Source organism: Branchiostoma lanceolatum, chromosome 17 (genome assembly GCF_035083965.1).
Source record: "Branchiostoma lanceolatum isolate klBraLanc5 chromosome 17, klBraLanc5.hap2, whole genome shotgun sequence".
NCBI lineage: Eukaryota > Metazoa > Chordata > Leptocardii > Amphioxiformes > Branchiostomatidae > Branchiostoma > Branchiostoma lanceolatum.
In genome coordinates this window covers 4,430,384-4,445,175 of record NC_089738.1, presented here as the reverse complement: position 1 = coordinate 4,445,175, position 14,792 = coordinate 4,430,384, and the positions used below count along the sequence as shown (strand labels likewise).

The window sequence follows — 14,792 nt, the reverse complement described above, 5'->3', positions numbered from 1 at the left end:
GGAGAGGGATGGGCTCCACCGTCCAGTACTGTGCCCTTGACACAGTGGATTAACAACCCACTGCCCCTACGGCCTCAAAGGTTTTGGGACCTTCAATAAAAAAGTAAAGCAGTCATCCTCAATCGAGCTAGGTGAAGCATGATGCTTTTTCAAGTAGCTATAGTGCATGGTAGTGCAATGCGGCTTCGCTACGGCTCGCGTTTTTGGCCAAGCACACCGGGTCACCCCTACTCTTCTCGATAAGTGTGTTGGGTATTGGTAACAGTTAGACTAGTCTAGAGGGAAGGAATTTTTTACGAAGATCTAGGTCTCTTTTCCTGATATTCATGTACATTTGTATGTATATGATATTCAAACTGAATGAGGTTGTAACGAATATGCTGCTTGTTCATTTTTTGCAGTCCCTGCTTTTTGATGAGATCGACCTCACGGATGTCAGTGTGGCAGAATGTAGCACAAAGAACGTCAACAACAGTTTCCAGGTGAGACACTACTAACACAACATATTACATGTACATGTAGGTACAGCAATACGTCATATAGTTACAGCCTACGTCATCAAGCCTTCAACCACTGGAGTGCCAAAATTTCCCGTTTGTCCGCCGGGGAGGCCTGTTTGTAATTTGACCTGGCCTGACAATTGGCAGTGTATCTAGGATCATTTGAAATTGAAGTCAAAAAGAATAGTGTCAAATATGCAATGTCGCTATTCCCTACATCTCCGCTTAATTTGAAGACATGGCAATACTTAATTGGCTTCTCAGAGGTACTCTGCCACCCGATAGCTATAGGCTAGGCTAGGTAACTATAGAACGCTAAAGGAGGAAATTGTCTCTGTCGTTGCACATGTCTGTCGATAATAGAACGCGGCCAAACGACTTTCACAGAGCCCGGCGTCTTCTGGTTTTCACTTCACGCAGGTGGCCCGGAACCCGTACGCATGTGCCATCAAATGTTTCTGAATATCGCTGCACGTGTGTCAGTGGCTATTCCTAACTTGCGTAAAATACGGAGAAAAACGGCCCATTTTTTACTTATTGGTCATAAATCAGTTAGATCAGGGAATGTCGTTGAACGCGTTCAAATCTTTACCCGCGTGCACGATGACATACATGCATATGTTAGGCACTTTGTCAGCAAAATCACCCTATGACGAAACCAGTTTCTTTAGCTCGAATTCGTCTACAGGTAGAGTAAGCTTTAAATCTAGACCTATACACAGCTAACACTACAGGACATTCACCCTTTTCCTACAAAGGTCAATAACCTCTAGGACCTGTATCTAATGGCCCCTCTCTGTGAAGTGCCGTGAGCTACAAAAGAGCCAAATTGTAGAATATCAAATATGACGGTTTCGAAATAAAAGGCCCTGAGGTTGTTATTCCAAGCCTTGTAAATAGGTCAAATTACACCAGGCTGTTAACTAGTACTTTGCGTTCACCACAAAACAACTTAACAAGGCTCTTGGTTGGGCTCAGTATCTAAGCCTTATGAGGTACATCTCCAACATGTACAGTGATGGTCCATTGGTACTTGATGTACATGTATGTAAACCTTAAAAGAATGATCATAAGGCCGCGCCAATTTTTTTTTTTTTGCTTCTCGGAATAGCCTGTCCTGTTTTTCCCATTTTGAAAGAAAAACAATTTTGTCGCTACATTTATGTATTTCCATTCACAAAATTTAATTTTAACTCCCAATTCTACCATTATCATTCTGATCAGTTGTAAAACTCAATAGCCACCAAAATAGATTATAAAGGCTTGCACATACCTAAAAAGTGTGGTCATATTGATCATAAGTTATAATTTTGGGGGTATTTTTCAGCTGAAGTCATCATATCGCAGTAAAACGCACTGAATGTGGAAGTAACACTATGCCACTGCAGCGCAGAAAAGTCAATGACCTGATTAAGAATTCAAATTAATGAAGTAAATTGCATAAAAAACATCAGCAGGACAAGATGTTAAACAGGCAGAGAGACCAACAAACATTTTTGACAGAAGAACTGATATCTCTTTCCATATATTTAGCTCTGTCCATGCATTGCTGGGATATATGTGTTGTTTACGACAGTTATTCACACGATAATTGGTACCTCTACGTCGCATACATTGTGCAGGACATTCAACTCTCTCCATTTATGATTACCCTAAGGCTACCAACCTCAGCAAGATAAAGAGCTTACTAAAAATATATACCTGTAGAGGATGTTTACGACAGACTCTACAATGTAGCTCTGCTGTATAGTGACCTAGCTACATGTATTGTATAGAAAGGCTGGCTTAAAGGCAAAAGCTTAAGCTTATGGATTATACAGACTGAAAGGTCTATTCTTATCTTGCCAATGTAAGGCCAGTAAGAAGAAAAAGTTGTGTTTGCGGTTACAGTGGTAAAAAAATTGTGGTCTGTAGGTTAGGGATTATCATTTTTTCTATTCAGCCGCAGTGATGCAACAAATACAGTTTAATATTTCAAAAGTGGAACGCATGGTAACACTGGTATTTTCAATGTCATATTGTATTGTAATTTTGCAAAGATAATATTACATTGTACATTCAAGTATATCAATAAACTGAACAAAAGAAGTACAATGCCTTAATCAGTAAACAGAGTTTGAAATACAAGAAGTCTGCAAGAAAATATGCAAGACTTGTTGGATTCTGTTTTGAATTTTCATCACTCAGATGTCCTATCGAAAATCTTTTGTACCATGCTAACGGTCGACGAAAAAAAATGCTAGTGTCGGCAGGTTTTTGCTAGGGTTGGTCGGGTAACCGGAAACATAACATTTTTTTCTTAGGCCTTACAGATCGAATGGTCTATTTTCTAACAAACGAGATATTGATTTGGATTGGCCTAATGACATCTCTGCAGGTCATTACACCCTTCCGACGACTCATCCTTAGTGCGGAGAATCGTAAGGAGATGGAAGAATGGATGGCCGTACTACGAGCAGTGCAGAACAGGGAGTTCTACGATGTGAGTACTACGTTACATGCTGTGTAAGGAATTATAATGTCAATACATACATGTACATTGTACCTTCAAGTTGGTGGGTTTAACATTCGATACGGGTGATCCGGGCCGGGTGATATTTAGATCATGAGTTATCGCACAGGCTTCTACTTGTATCAGATGGGTTTCCATCATTCTATAGTTCGAAATACACTTTGTGTACGCCAAGTACATTTGTCTTGGACGTGATAATGTTAAATACAGGTGTTATGGACTGGGTGATATTTTGGGTTATCACATGGGCTTCTACATGTACTTGTATCACATGGGTTTCCATCTATAATACCAATGCACTTTTTGTACACCAATTAAGTACATGTACCTTGGACGCGATAACGTTCGATACGGGTGATCCGGGCCGGGTGTTATTTTGGGTTATCACATGGGCTTCTAATTGTATCACATGGGTTTCCATAGAATAATTCGAATGCACTTTGTGTATGCCAAGTACATGTATCTTGGACGTGATAATGTTCGATACGGGTGTTCCGGACCGGATGATATTTTGAGTTATCACACGTGCTTCTACTTGTATCACATGGGTTTCCATCTATAATTCCAATGCACTTTGTGTACGCCAAATACACGTACATGTATCTTGGACATGATAATGTTTAATACAGGTGTTCTGGACTGGGTGATATTTTGGGTTATCACATGGGCATCTAATTGTATCACTGTGACAATTAGGTTTCCATCTATAATTCAAAATGCACTTTGTGTACGCCAAGTGTTTATTGGACGTGATAATGTTTGATACGGGTGTTCTGGACCGGGTGATATTTTTTTGTACTTTTTTTCCATCACCACTATTCCAATTAAGAATTCAAGTAAAAATGTTTTCTTGTGTGTTTATCATCCAAACTTCATCTTTTTTTCTATGTTTTGTAGTACTCAGTTCAAAGACAAAGAACAGGCACCCAGAGTAGATTTTTCTTGCTGCCATAGTAACATGTACTAGGCCAAGCATATGGTAGCATTATGGGATAAATACATATGATTGATCCCTTCCTTAACTTGCTGATTTCCTTACTGAAAGTCCTTAACTCGTTTTCTTGGAAGTCAGGAACTCTGTAGGCCACAAGGACTTGTTTTCCAACACTTCCGTTACATGTAGTGCTTCTTGTGCAACTTAGTACTACATTCAGAACAGGAGTAATGCCTTCGTTAGACTGGCCAGTATATCGGCCATCTGCTGTGGCTATTGACGAAAGTATATGATTAACTGGGCTTGAAAACAAGGCACTGGCAGATTTCTGAGAAAGCCACGGGAAGCTTCAATCCACAGGAAATTGTCCCCTCGAGGAGATTGCATCTTGTATGTCAAGCACCTGATTGACATTTAGATAAGTGTAAATATTATAATTTACCTTTCTGCTGTGTTATTCACAATGTGCATGTTTTTGGGTGATCAAACTGACCTACAGGCCACTTTTCATATAGGGGACGTTAACCTCCTTAATGTGTTTAAGGCATGTTTTACTTTATTGAATAGCTTTAAAAGACAGGTTACTTTTCATTGATGTCATAAGCAAGAGGTCCGCATCAATACAGCAACAGTCCACCATTAAACAACACTTTCATAAGGGGTTCAAAAAAGAGTTAAACTTTATCATACCCAATACAAAATTGGATTCTTGTATCTACATTTTGAATATGTCATAGCTGTATTTATTTTTCTGGATATGTGCAAATGTACATGCAATGTATCGTACCGTGATGATATTCTTTGAACAGGACACCAATTAGAATTCCATGTCCAGACCATACTGGTATCACCCCTCACTTAACCCTCAGAATGGTATAGTCCAAATAAACAATTTGATTTTCAAGTGCCTGACTCACTTGAATTGCTATGAAGATAAACAGGTTATTGCCATGCTGGGTTTCCTGGAAGTCTTATTGATGTAATGTCCGACAGAATAAAACTGTTTATGCGGCATCGGCTACCTCACTGTGGCCAGGGGCTGTTAGTTTTCTTCTTCGATAGTAACTGTCCGCGGCTTTTTAGAAGTGTTTATTTCACTAACTACGGTGCAAATTTCAAGACTCGCTACCAATTGTTTACAGCGACATCATTGCCGGACAGTGAACTTAATGATATAATCTAATTGATGGTGGCAAAATCTGGAGCAGGGAGTACGATTTTTTGATGAGCAATGTACACATAAGGCCACACCAATTTAATTTCTTGGTTAATGGATTTTTTGAAAAACTGTTAAATTCCAAAAATCAACATGAAAACAAAATCTCAGAGGAAAGTCTGTACTTTGGTGCACACAGTTTCAGGGAGTTAACATGATGATCAGGTGCAAGTTTTCACCCCAGCCTTCTGTTTTCATGATGATTTTTTTTGTTGCTAAAATTTTTAAAAAATCCGTTGACCAAGAAATTAAATTGGTGTGGCCTAATATCTGACTATTCGATGCAAATTTATATGTTAATTGTATGCATAGCTGTCTCTAGGACCCGTCCCTCCATTCCAGGATGTAAAATTTGCTTGTTGGGATGGATGATTATTTCATCGATCCATCCAGACAATCTGAAAATTGATCAAATTTGTAGGCTTAGAACGACAGTTTTAACGATTCAAGTGGGGTCCCGAAACAAAGAGTTGGAAACAAATTTAAATTTGAGACAGGACAGACAAGGTAAGAAAATTTTCCGTCCCAACAAGACACCCCTGGAATGCTCCAACTTAAGAGTATGAACCATGATGATGATGGCTCTTGTTCTGTTCCCATCTCCAGCCCAGCAGTGAGAACATGGACCAGTTTAACGGGATGCACAACTGGTACACCTGCAGCCACGCCCGCCCCACCTACTGTAACGTCTGCAGAGAGGCTCTCTCCGGTGTCATGTCCACAGGACTGTCCTGTGAAGGTGAGAGCAACAAGTTTGATTTACTTTTTTTTTCCAACAGTATTCCCTGCGTCTTCTATTGGATCAGTTAGTCTTCACACTAGCTATAGGTAGTGGTGTGGATCGGTCCGGCCGGACCGGTTCCGGACTTGTAAAACGTTTAGGTTCAAGTCCAAAAAAACCTAAACGTCTGGAAACAAGTCCGGACTTGAAAAAAAATTCTCTCACTCATACACTTCTTTTTGTTTTAAACCATCTTAAACCTTCCTTAAATCGTGAAATTTGCACTAGAAAAATATTAAAACATTGCTGTTTTTGTGTTTATAACTGAACTTTTGTGTTAATTACTGACTGTATATAATTCCGTATATTTAGTTTTCAAATTACGTGTAAAATATCTGCCAATATGCAATTTTACATGTAACACGAAAAAATATTCCAAAATTATTGTTCAGGTCCGGACTTTCAAGTCCAGACCTGAACCTAAACCTCTGGACTCGAGTCCGAACCTAAACCTAAACTCGGGTTTAGATCCACACCACTAGCTATAGGGGAGTCGAGCTTGTTTCGATCGTTGCTGTTTCTGACTTAGGGAGAGGAGATGTTGTTCCACTAGTCAGTGATTCAGTGAAGAAGCGGTCTCTTGGCTTTGCACTGAGCAAATTTGTTTTAAAAATGTACATACATTTTGTAGGTCTGAATTCCTGAAGCCCAACTTGGACAATGGATGCAGGAAGAGACTCAGTCAGTAGTTTATCAGTATAGACTAGATCAATCTAGACTAGATTGATAAACTAGAGTCTTTTCCTAGATTGATGAACTTGACATCTCTTCCTGTATCTATTCCTTTTGATACAAAAGGATTGCAATTTTAATGGACCGCCCGTGGCGTTGAAATCAGCGGCATTTTTGTGGCGGGGAGAGTACTCCTCAAAATTATCTTGCTGCTTATTCCCTTTTTTTAAGCAGCTGTTGTTCCTTTCTTGGGTTGAAGAAAGTGCTAAAGACATTGAATTGTCCAAGCACAAAAGATCATGACAAAACTGCTGTTAATTTCCACACGGCTATACGTCGTAAAAAACACTTTGTTCCCAACACCAAAGTTCAAATCCTCCCATGACAAGGTCAATTTGTTCCATTCTGGGGAGGAAAGTTTTTGACACCGTCTTTGAATACAGAGTTATCAAAGCTTTTCAGACAATGTTCTGAATACGTCAGTCTTTTGAGTTTACATTTCTGGCAACATAACTGACGTTGCATCTACATGTAGCATATATCCCTAAATACTTCGTTTTTAAATACCCTGAATACATTACCCTGCAGATTTTGGTAAAGTTGTGTATATGGGCAAACTGTCTATCACTGATAATTTATTTCCAAAAATTCGGTACACAATGTTATGTATGTCTTATCTTGAAAATTAGTCTGGTGTATTTTTTCTGTCTCTGAAGTGTGCAAGTTCAAAGCTCACAAGCGGTGTGCCACAAGAGCACCGAACGCCTGCAAGTGGACCGCCCTGTCTTCCATTGGCCAAGACACCATCGAGGATGACGAGGGGGTAAGTTACAATGACTTACAGTAAATTTTTTTTTGTACACTTTTGATTAAAGATGCTGGACTCAATCACCAGGACTGGTGATTGGTTTTATTCCACGTGAAAATGCCCACTTTTGCTCCTCATTTTTGGAGGGGAAACACTTTCCCCTTAACATTTACTAAAATTGGAGAGGTTGAAGAAACTGAATCTTGGTTGTTCTTATAGCTAGAGGGATATCCTTTATTACCATACACAGTTGTTTTGGCTCAGAAGTATTTCCTGGAAGAGACGGTCGCTAGACTTGAGGGTGTGCAACCTTGAATTGAGATTCAAAATAAACTGGGGGGTGCCCCCTTAAGTCTTCAACAAGGATACATTATCAAACTTCTACATGCTGCTTGGATGCGTTCCCAAATGTGTCTATACCCATCTTTGTCGTGATAATCATATCACAATATGTCAAGTGTCTAAGCTATTGAAAGAGATTTTCTAAAACTGTTCTTGGCTGTCCTTCAGATCCACATGCCTCACCAGTGGTTAGAGGGAAACTTGCCAGTCAGTGCCAAGTGTAGTGTGTGTGACCACACCTGTGGCAGTGTGCTCAGGCTACAGGACTGGAAGTGTTTGTGGTGTAGAGCTATGGTGAGTAGTAATTCCCAAGTGTAGTGTGTGTGACAACACCTGTGGCAATGTGCTCAGGCTACAGGACTGGAAGTGTTTGTGGTGTAGAGCTATGGTGAGTAGTAATTCCCAAGTGTAGTGTGTGTGACCACACCTGTGGCAGTGTGCTCAGGCTACAGGACTGGAAGTGTTTGTGGTGTAGAGCTATGGTGAGTAGTAACTCCCAAGTGTAGTGTGTGTGACCACACCTGTGGCAGTGTGCTCAGGCTACAGGACTGGAAGTGTTTGTGGTGTAGAGCTATGGTGAGTAGTAACTCCCAAGTGTAGTGTGTGTGACCACACCTGTGGCAGTGTGCTCAGGCTACAGGACTGGAAGTGTTTGTGGTGTAGAGCTATGGTGAGTAGTAACTCCCAAGTGTAGTGTGTGACCACACCTGTGGCAGTGTGCTCAGGCTACAGGACTGGAAGTGTTTGTGGTGTAGAGCTACTGTATGGTGAGTAGTAACTCCCAAGTGTAGTGTGTGTGACCACACCTGTGGCAGTGTGCTCAGGCTACAGGACTGGAAGTGTTTATGGTGTAGAGCTATGGTGAGTAGTAACTCCCATGTGTAAAATGTATATAAGAATAATAAGCAGAAAATGTGTGTTTCTGTCTGTGTACCTAAATATAACATCATTAATTTTACAGGTCCAAACTGTCTTGTATACCAGTCCTGAACAATTCAACGAAGTAACTTGTGGTCTTCAATTATGACAGAAACAGTGAACGGAATATTTATTCAGACTTTTGTTATTTCATATAAAGAACCTAATCTCGTAAGGGGATCTCAAATTGATCATTTCACTGCCCATATGCAATGTTTTCATCTTTTTCCAAGTGCTCAATTTATATTTTTGTGGTTGGAATTGCACCTTGTGTATTACTCTTCAGTGTAATTTTAGTTAGGTACAGGACAGGTACATTGACGGTGGTGTTTTAGACCTGTGCGTAAAAGATTTTTGTGGTATAGTACTGGTACACTGTCTGTGTGTGCAGCCCTATGTGTGATTGCTGAGTCTTACAAACATTGTACATACATGCATGAACCTGTTGATTGACTTTGTTACTTCTTTCTTTTCCTTCTAGGTCCATACGACGTGTAAGGAAATTTTCCCCAGAAAGTGTCCCCTCGGGGACTGCCGACTGTCCATCGTCCCCCCCACTGCGCTCAACAGCATCGACTCAGATGGATTCTGGGTAGCCACGCGGCCCACCTCCAGCAACCCGCTGCTCGTTTTCGTCAACTCGAAGAGCGGAGATAACCAGGGCGTGAAGTTTCTCCGCAGGTTCAAACAACTCCTCAACCCTGCTCAGGTGTTCGATCTGATGAATGGAGGACCGCACTTGGGGTGAGAAAGCTACAGTTGTTTTGATGGTCCAGGGGCAGGCTTATAGACAGGGCATCCAAAAATTGGGGGCTCGGGGGGAGAGAAATGGGGACAGGGTAACCAATCAGAACCAGATCTCCCCAATGGGCTAGCTTTGCATGTCAATTCATTTTCATCCTATCCCAGTGTCTGGTATGAGGAAAAAGCAACTGTTACAGTGGCGGTATGTGTGGGGGGAACACACCCATGCTCATGAGGGCTTCTTATTCAGCATTAATTTTTGCTTTTTTGCTCCATCCTCATTAAATAAAATTGAATATGTATGACTCAATGTCAATGGGCAAAGAATATTAACCATTACGCAAAAAAAAACCTACTCAAGCAACTGGATAAAATTTTAAACAGTGCAGACGTTTCAGACAGCATCCGCTGCAGGGCTGTCTCCAGGACCAGTCCCTCCGTCCCGGGACGGAAATTAAAAAATTTTGCTTGTTGGGACGGAAATTTTTGTCACCTTGTCCCTCCCAAAATGTGAACTTCGTAAGCTTAAAATGACAAAATTCAACAAGGAAAATTCAACGCATAATGGCTCCCAAACACTGAGTGTGACAGAAGAAAATTAAAAGCTGGTGACAGCCCTGTTCCGCTGTCTTTCATCAGTGACGCTGGGATGCTAAGGATGCTGTCTGAAGTGTTTCAAAATTTTATCCAGTTGCTTGAGTAACTATTTTTGCCGTATCTTACTACCTGGATCTCTAGTCTTCATCAACGTAAATATTTACCATAATGATTGTAGGTCTAGTTTTCATAATTTGGTTTCAACTCATTGGTCCAATTCAAAGACTGTTCAGCCATGATTTGTTGCAGGTTGCGGTTGTTCCAGAGGTTCGACCTGTTCCGGATCCTGGTGTGTGGAGGAGATGGCAGCGTGGGCTGGGTGTTATCTGAGATTGACAAGCTCAACCTGCATAAACAGGTACAGGAAAATGTTTGTCAATGATACATGATTGTATTTATTAACAAGGTCAATGTATTCACAGTTTACATTTAGCTATAGTCACTGTGGATGTATTAACAGAAAGCTACACAAAAAATTGAAATATGCTTGATATATCCCAAAATCATAGTTCTGGGATCTTCCACTGTTTGTAACTTATGCCGTACTGATGCCTTCTCACCTAATGATTGAAATATATGACGTTAGTATTCTAAATTTCCCAAACAGAATTAATAGTGCTTATCAAACTGGCTTTCGTGAGGATGGAGGTCGAGGAACTTTCCGTCAAATTTGAGGGAATTGACAACTTAGTGGGCTTTGATTTCTGAAAGTTCCTTGAAATCTATCCTCAGGAAAGCTAGTTTGAAAATCACTATTCATTCAACACTTACGTCATGTAATTCAATCATCAGGTGAGAAGACGACAGCACGGCATAAAGTTGTAAGTTGCAAACAGTGGAAGATCCCAGAATTATGACTGACTTATGTGAAACAAGTAAGAATTTGACTTTGGGGTATAATACCATTATGATAGACAAGTACAGTTAGGATTTTCACTTTTTTGTGTAGCTTTTGACTCTCAAACAAACCCTGACCACTACTGACTTACTCCCAACCACCAGCCAAAAACCAGCGAACCCATTCCAGACCTCCTGTCCACAGCTTTCAAAACATTTGGCTGGCGCAGCCAACCGCGTCGAACACCAGCCAACCACAGCCAACCTATCACCCGAACCACTCCCAACAATTGTTGGAGGAAGGTCGGGAAGCCATGTTCGGCTATGTGTAACTGGGGCTTCAAACTTGACAGTTTATGATGTCACTATTTAAAATTAAATCAATGCAAATTACAACATAATGATTGTGTTTTTGCCTGTCCAGTGCCAAATGGGTGTTTTGCCACTGGGGACGGGGAATGACTTGGCCCGAGTGTTGGGATGGGGAGCTGCATGTGATGACGACACGCAGCTGCCTGCCATCCTCTGGCAGCTGGAGAGAGCCACCTGCAAGATGCTGGACAGGTGAGAGCTGGCAAAGGGTACACATATTGGGCACCTGCTTGAAGAGTTGATTGAATTTTTCGCTGCTTTGTATGATGTTGTCCTAGACTAGGCTAGAGCTGGCGGCCCAGTATATGCGGCAGCATTAGGGTGTCAGACCTCTGCAGGTAAAAGAACCCAAAACAATTTTCGAGAAGGGTAGGAGTGACCCAGTGTGCTCAGCCAAAAATATGCGAGCCATAGCGGAGCTGCGTTGCACTAATGGCTAACAAAAAAGCATCATGCTTTGTCCACAGTCTGAGGTAACAGAGGTTCGACCGCTTTACCTTTACCGTTTTATCATACAACGTAATCATCCAGACCGCTGCAGCAGCAGAACACAGTGGACTACTACTACATGTAGTAATCATGAAAATGTCTTCCCACAGATGGAGTATCATGACCTGTGAAACCAAGGTCCCAGGCACCGCTGACCCCACAGTTTCCACACAGCAGAGAGAACAGGTTAGAAACCTTAGTTGTACAATTATTTGTTATATAATAAACCTTGTTCCAAGTGAAAGGAAACACTGATTCACTGAGCTGACTTTCTGTGAATCAGGATGCGTGATGACGTCAGAAGTGAATCAAAGGTGGCAGGAAGTCAAAATGATTTGACTCCTCACAATGTAGTTGATTAGTGTAACTGTATGTCCAGGGACTCAATGTGGATGTGTTGTGTGATGCTTCAGACGTAGTAAAACTGGGGCGCTTATGTTCCAATAATCTGGTTTTGAATGACCGTTCCGTTTTCCCTATGTAAGTCTCTGTTATGCACACTGTTAAAAACCTGAATGTTGTAAATGTATACTATACAAGTCTTATGCATCCTTAACTGTTAGTGGTAGTATTTCTGCACTAATATAGAGAAGTCTATTTGTAATCTTGAACTTAACACAGTGTCTATTAGATGCTGTGTTAAGTTCAAAATCTAAGTTCAAGATTTCAAAAGTATCTATAAGATGCTGTGTAAAGTTCAAGATTGAAGTTCAAGATTTCAAGAGTATCTATTAGTACTGTGTAAAGTTCAAGATTAAAGTTCAAGATTTCAAGAGTATCTAATAATAGTATTAGATACTGTGTAAAGTTCAAGATTAAAGTTCAAGATTTCAAGAGTATCTATTAGTACCGTGTAAAGTTCAAGAGTAAAGTTCAAGATTTCAAGAGTATCTATTAGCTACTGTGTAAAGTTCAAGATGACAAATAGACTTGATAGTTCAGAAAATGCATAAGACGTGTTACTTTCTTCTTGCTAAAGAATGACATGACAACAATGCAAGGGTGGTACATGTAATTGTACAGTTTTAGAAGTCTCAAGTGAAAATGGGTCATTCTAATGCTTTCTGAGGGGGAAATCATGACCAGACAAGTCGCAGCTGAAAACTTTGGCCACCTGTGGACTGGCAATAAGAGGGCACAAACAGCGCCCCTGTTCCCAAGTTTAAAAAAGCCCTGAATTGACAATCAGACAAGTCACAGTTGAAGACTGTGGCCACCTGTGGACTGGCATAGTCAGTGGTTGATCCGAAACTTCTACTTGGAAGGAATCTGTTTCCAAGGGTAAGAGCCCGGCACATACAGCGCCCCTGTTTCCCAGTTTAAAAAAGCCCTGAATTGACAATCAGACAATTGCAAGTTAGACTGTGGCCACCTGTGGACTGGCATAGTCAGTAGTTGATCTGAATCTTCCACTTGGAAGGAATCTGTTTCCAAGGGTAAGAGGGCACACATAGCGCCCCTTTTCCTCAGTTTAAAAATGCCCTGAATTGACAATCAGACAAGAGGTCACAGTTGAAGACTGTGGCCACCTGTGGACTGGTATAGTCAGTGGTTGATCCGAAACTTCCACTTGGAAGGAATCTGTTTGCAAGGGTAAGAGGGCACATACAGCGCCCCTGTTCCCCAGTTTAAAAAAGCCCTGAATTGACCATATCAGCGTGGTTACTGATCCAGACCTGTATAATTATACATATGCCCCTGTAGGATGAGATGACAGCGTATGAGCTGCAGGACTCTGTGGCGACCCACCTCAGCAGGATACTTCAGTCTGACCAACACTCAGAGGTCATTCAGTCTGCTAGGTATGTCCCAATATTTATTGTAACTAATCTCTCCTATATCCCAAAAAAGATGTTCTACCAACCTACTAATTTGAAACTCATTTTGGTTAAATGTACGCAGTTTTCTGAAATACTGTCTTTAATCAGATGTTAAATGTTTTGTTTTCTTTCAGAGTACTGTGTGAAACAGTTAAACACTTTGTAACCAAAATAGGAACGGCTTACAACACTGAAGAAGAGAGGTCGCAAAGTGACAAGGATTCTATTACTCACAAGGTAGGCACAGGAGACTGAAGAGAGAAAACTCTTATAAGAATTCATGGTTTTATGTTCATTACTAAGTTTTCTTTAACATTGTTTTAGTAGTATTATTGAAATTTGTAGAATGTACATAGTATTACATGTAATTTATACATGTTACAGTGGTGCAGCTCATGATTTAATGTATATTGTGTTATATTCTGCAAAATCGATTTTTGTAACATGTACAGTGCTGTGAGTTTATAACAGTTCTGCAAGACATCCCACACATTCTTGGAGACTATTAAGCAAGATTTACCGCAAAGTTTATCAATAATTTAGTTTGGCAACATTTATCTTTTGCAAAGTCCCACAAAAAAAAGGAATGGAGTTCTGCCAAACTGTACAAAGTTTCTCAAACAGATGTTACGAAAGTAGGAACAATGATTTCAGATGAGTTTAAGTCCTCCCCGCACCAGACGGTGCATAAGGCGGCGCCCATCTCCGTTTCGGCAGCCCTGGGCCACACACCCTTTGTGCAAGTCACTACAGCAGGGGGCTAGTCCACTGATAGTGGTGTGTGTTTAACTACCATATACTCTTTCCCAAATGCTCAGCGCTAAGCAGAGAAAGCAGTATGTACCATTTTTAGAGTCTTTGGTATGACCCGGCCGGGGATCGAACTCACGACCTACCGCATGCAAGGCGAACACTCTACCCGCTCGGCTATTGCACCGGTACTTCAGATGAAGCATGTATTCATTTGTAATGTGAAGGTCTCTGTCCCTGTTTCAGTGTAAGGTTCTGGATGAGAAGTTGAACTCTTTGCTGACAACACTGAATGAAGAGGCTCAGGCCAAACCCCTGCCTGCAGTTACCTCTGCCTCCCAACAGGAGGAGCTAGTGGTAGGATCTCCACAGGACACCGTACCGGAGGGCCTCACTGCGCCATCGTCAAGTAGGGTAGGTTAATCGTTTGCTCGTTCATTCGTTCAGACCCTTGTAGGTATTGCCTTGTGACACATAGGTAGGAAGTTTCCTTGCTGTTT

At 41.1% G+C, this 14,792-nt stretch overlaps 1 protein-coding gene across 1 annotated transcript in view; it reads left to right on the top strand.

Annotated features, from left to right (window-relative positions):
- The window catches only part of LOC136423699 (diacylglycerol kinase delta-like), a 78,524-nt gene that overhangs the window by 37,423 nt on the left and 26,309 nt on the right, over window positions 1-14,792 (top strand). Inside the window, exons 4-15 of the mRNA XM_066411979.1 lie at window positions 402-482; window positions 2,878-2,982; window positions 5,769-5,901; window positions 7,332-7,438; window positions 7,934-8,059; window positions 9,165-9,427; window positions 10,274-10,382; window positions 11,286-11,425; window positions 11,833-11,908; window positions 13,427-13,524; window positions 13,677-13,779; window positions 14,539-14,706. Of these exons, the coding sequence (XP_066268076.1) occupies window positions 402-482; window positions 2,878-2,982; window positions 5,769-5,901; window positions 7,332-7,438; window positions 7,934-8,059; window positions 9,165-9,427; window positions 10,274-10,382; window positions 11,286-11,425; window positions 11,833-11,908; window positions 13,427-13,524; window positions 13,677-13,779; window positions 14,539-14,706 (1,509 nt within the window). The remainder of the gene's footprint in view (window positions 1-401; window positions 483-2,877; window positions 2,983-5,768; window positions 5,902-7,331; window positions 7,439-7,933; window positions 8,060-9,164; window positions 9,428-10,273; window positions 10,383-11,285; window positions 11,426-11,832; window positions 11,909-13,426; window positions 13,525-13,676; window positions 13,780-14,538; window positions 14,707-14,792) is intronic.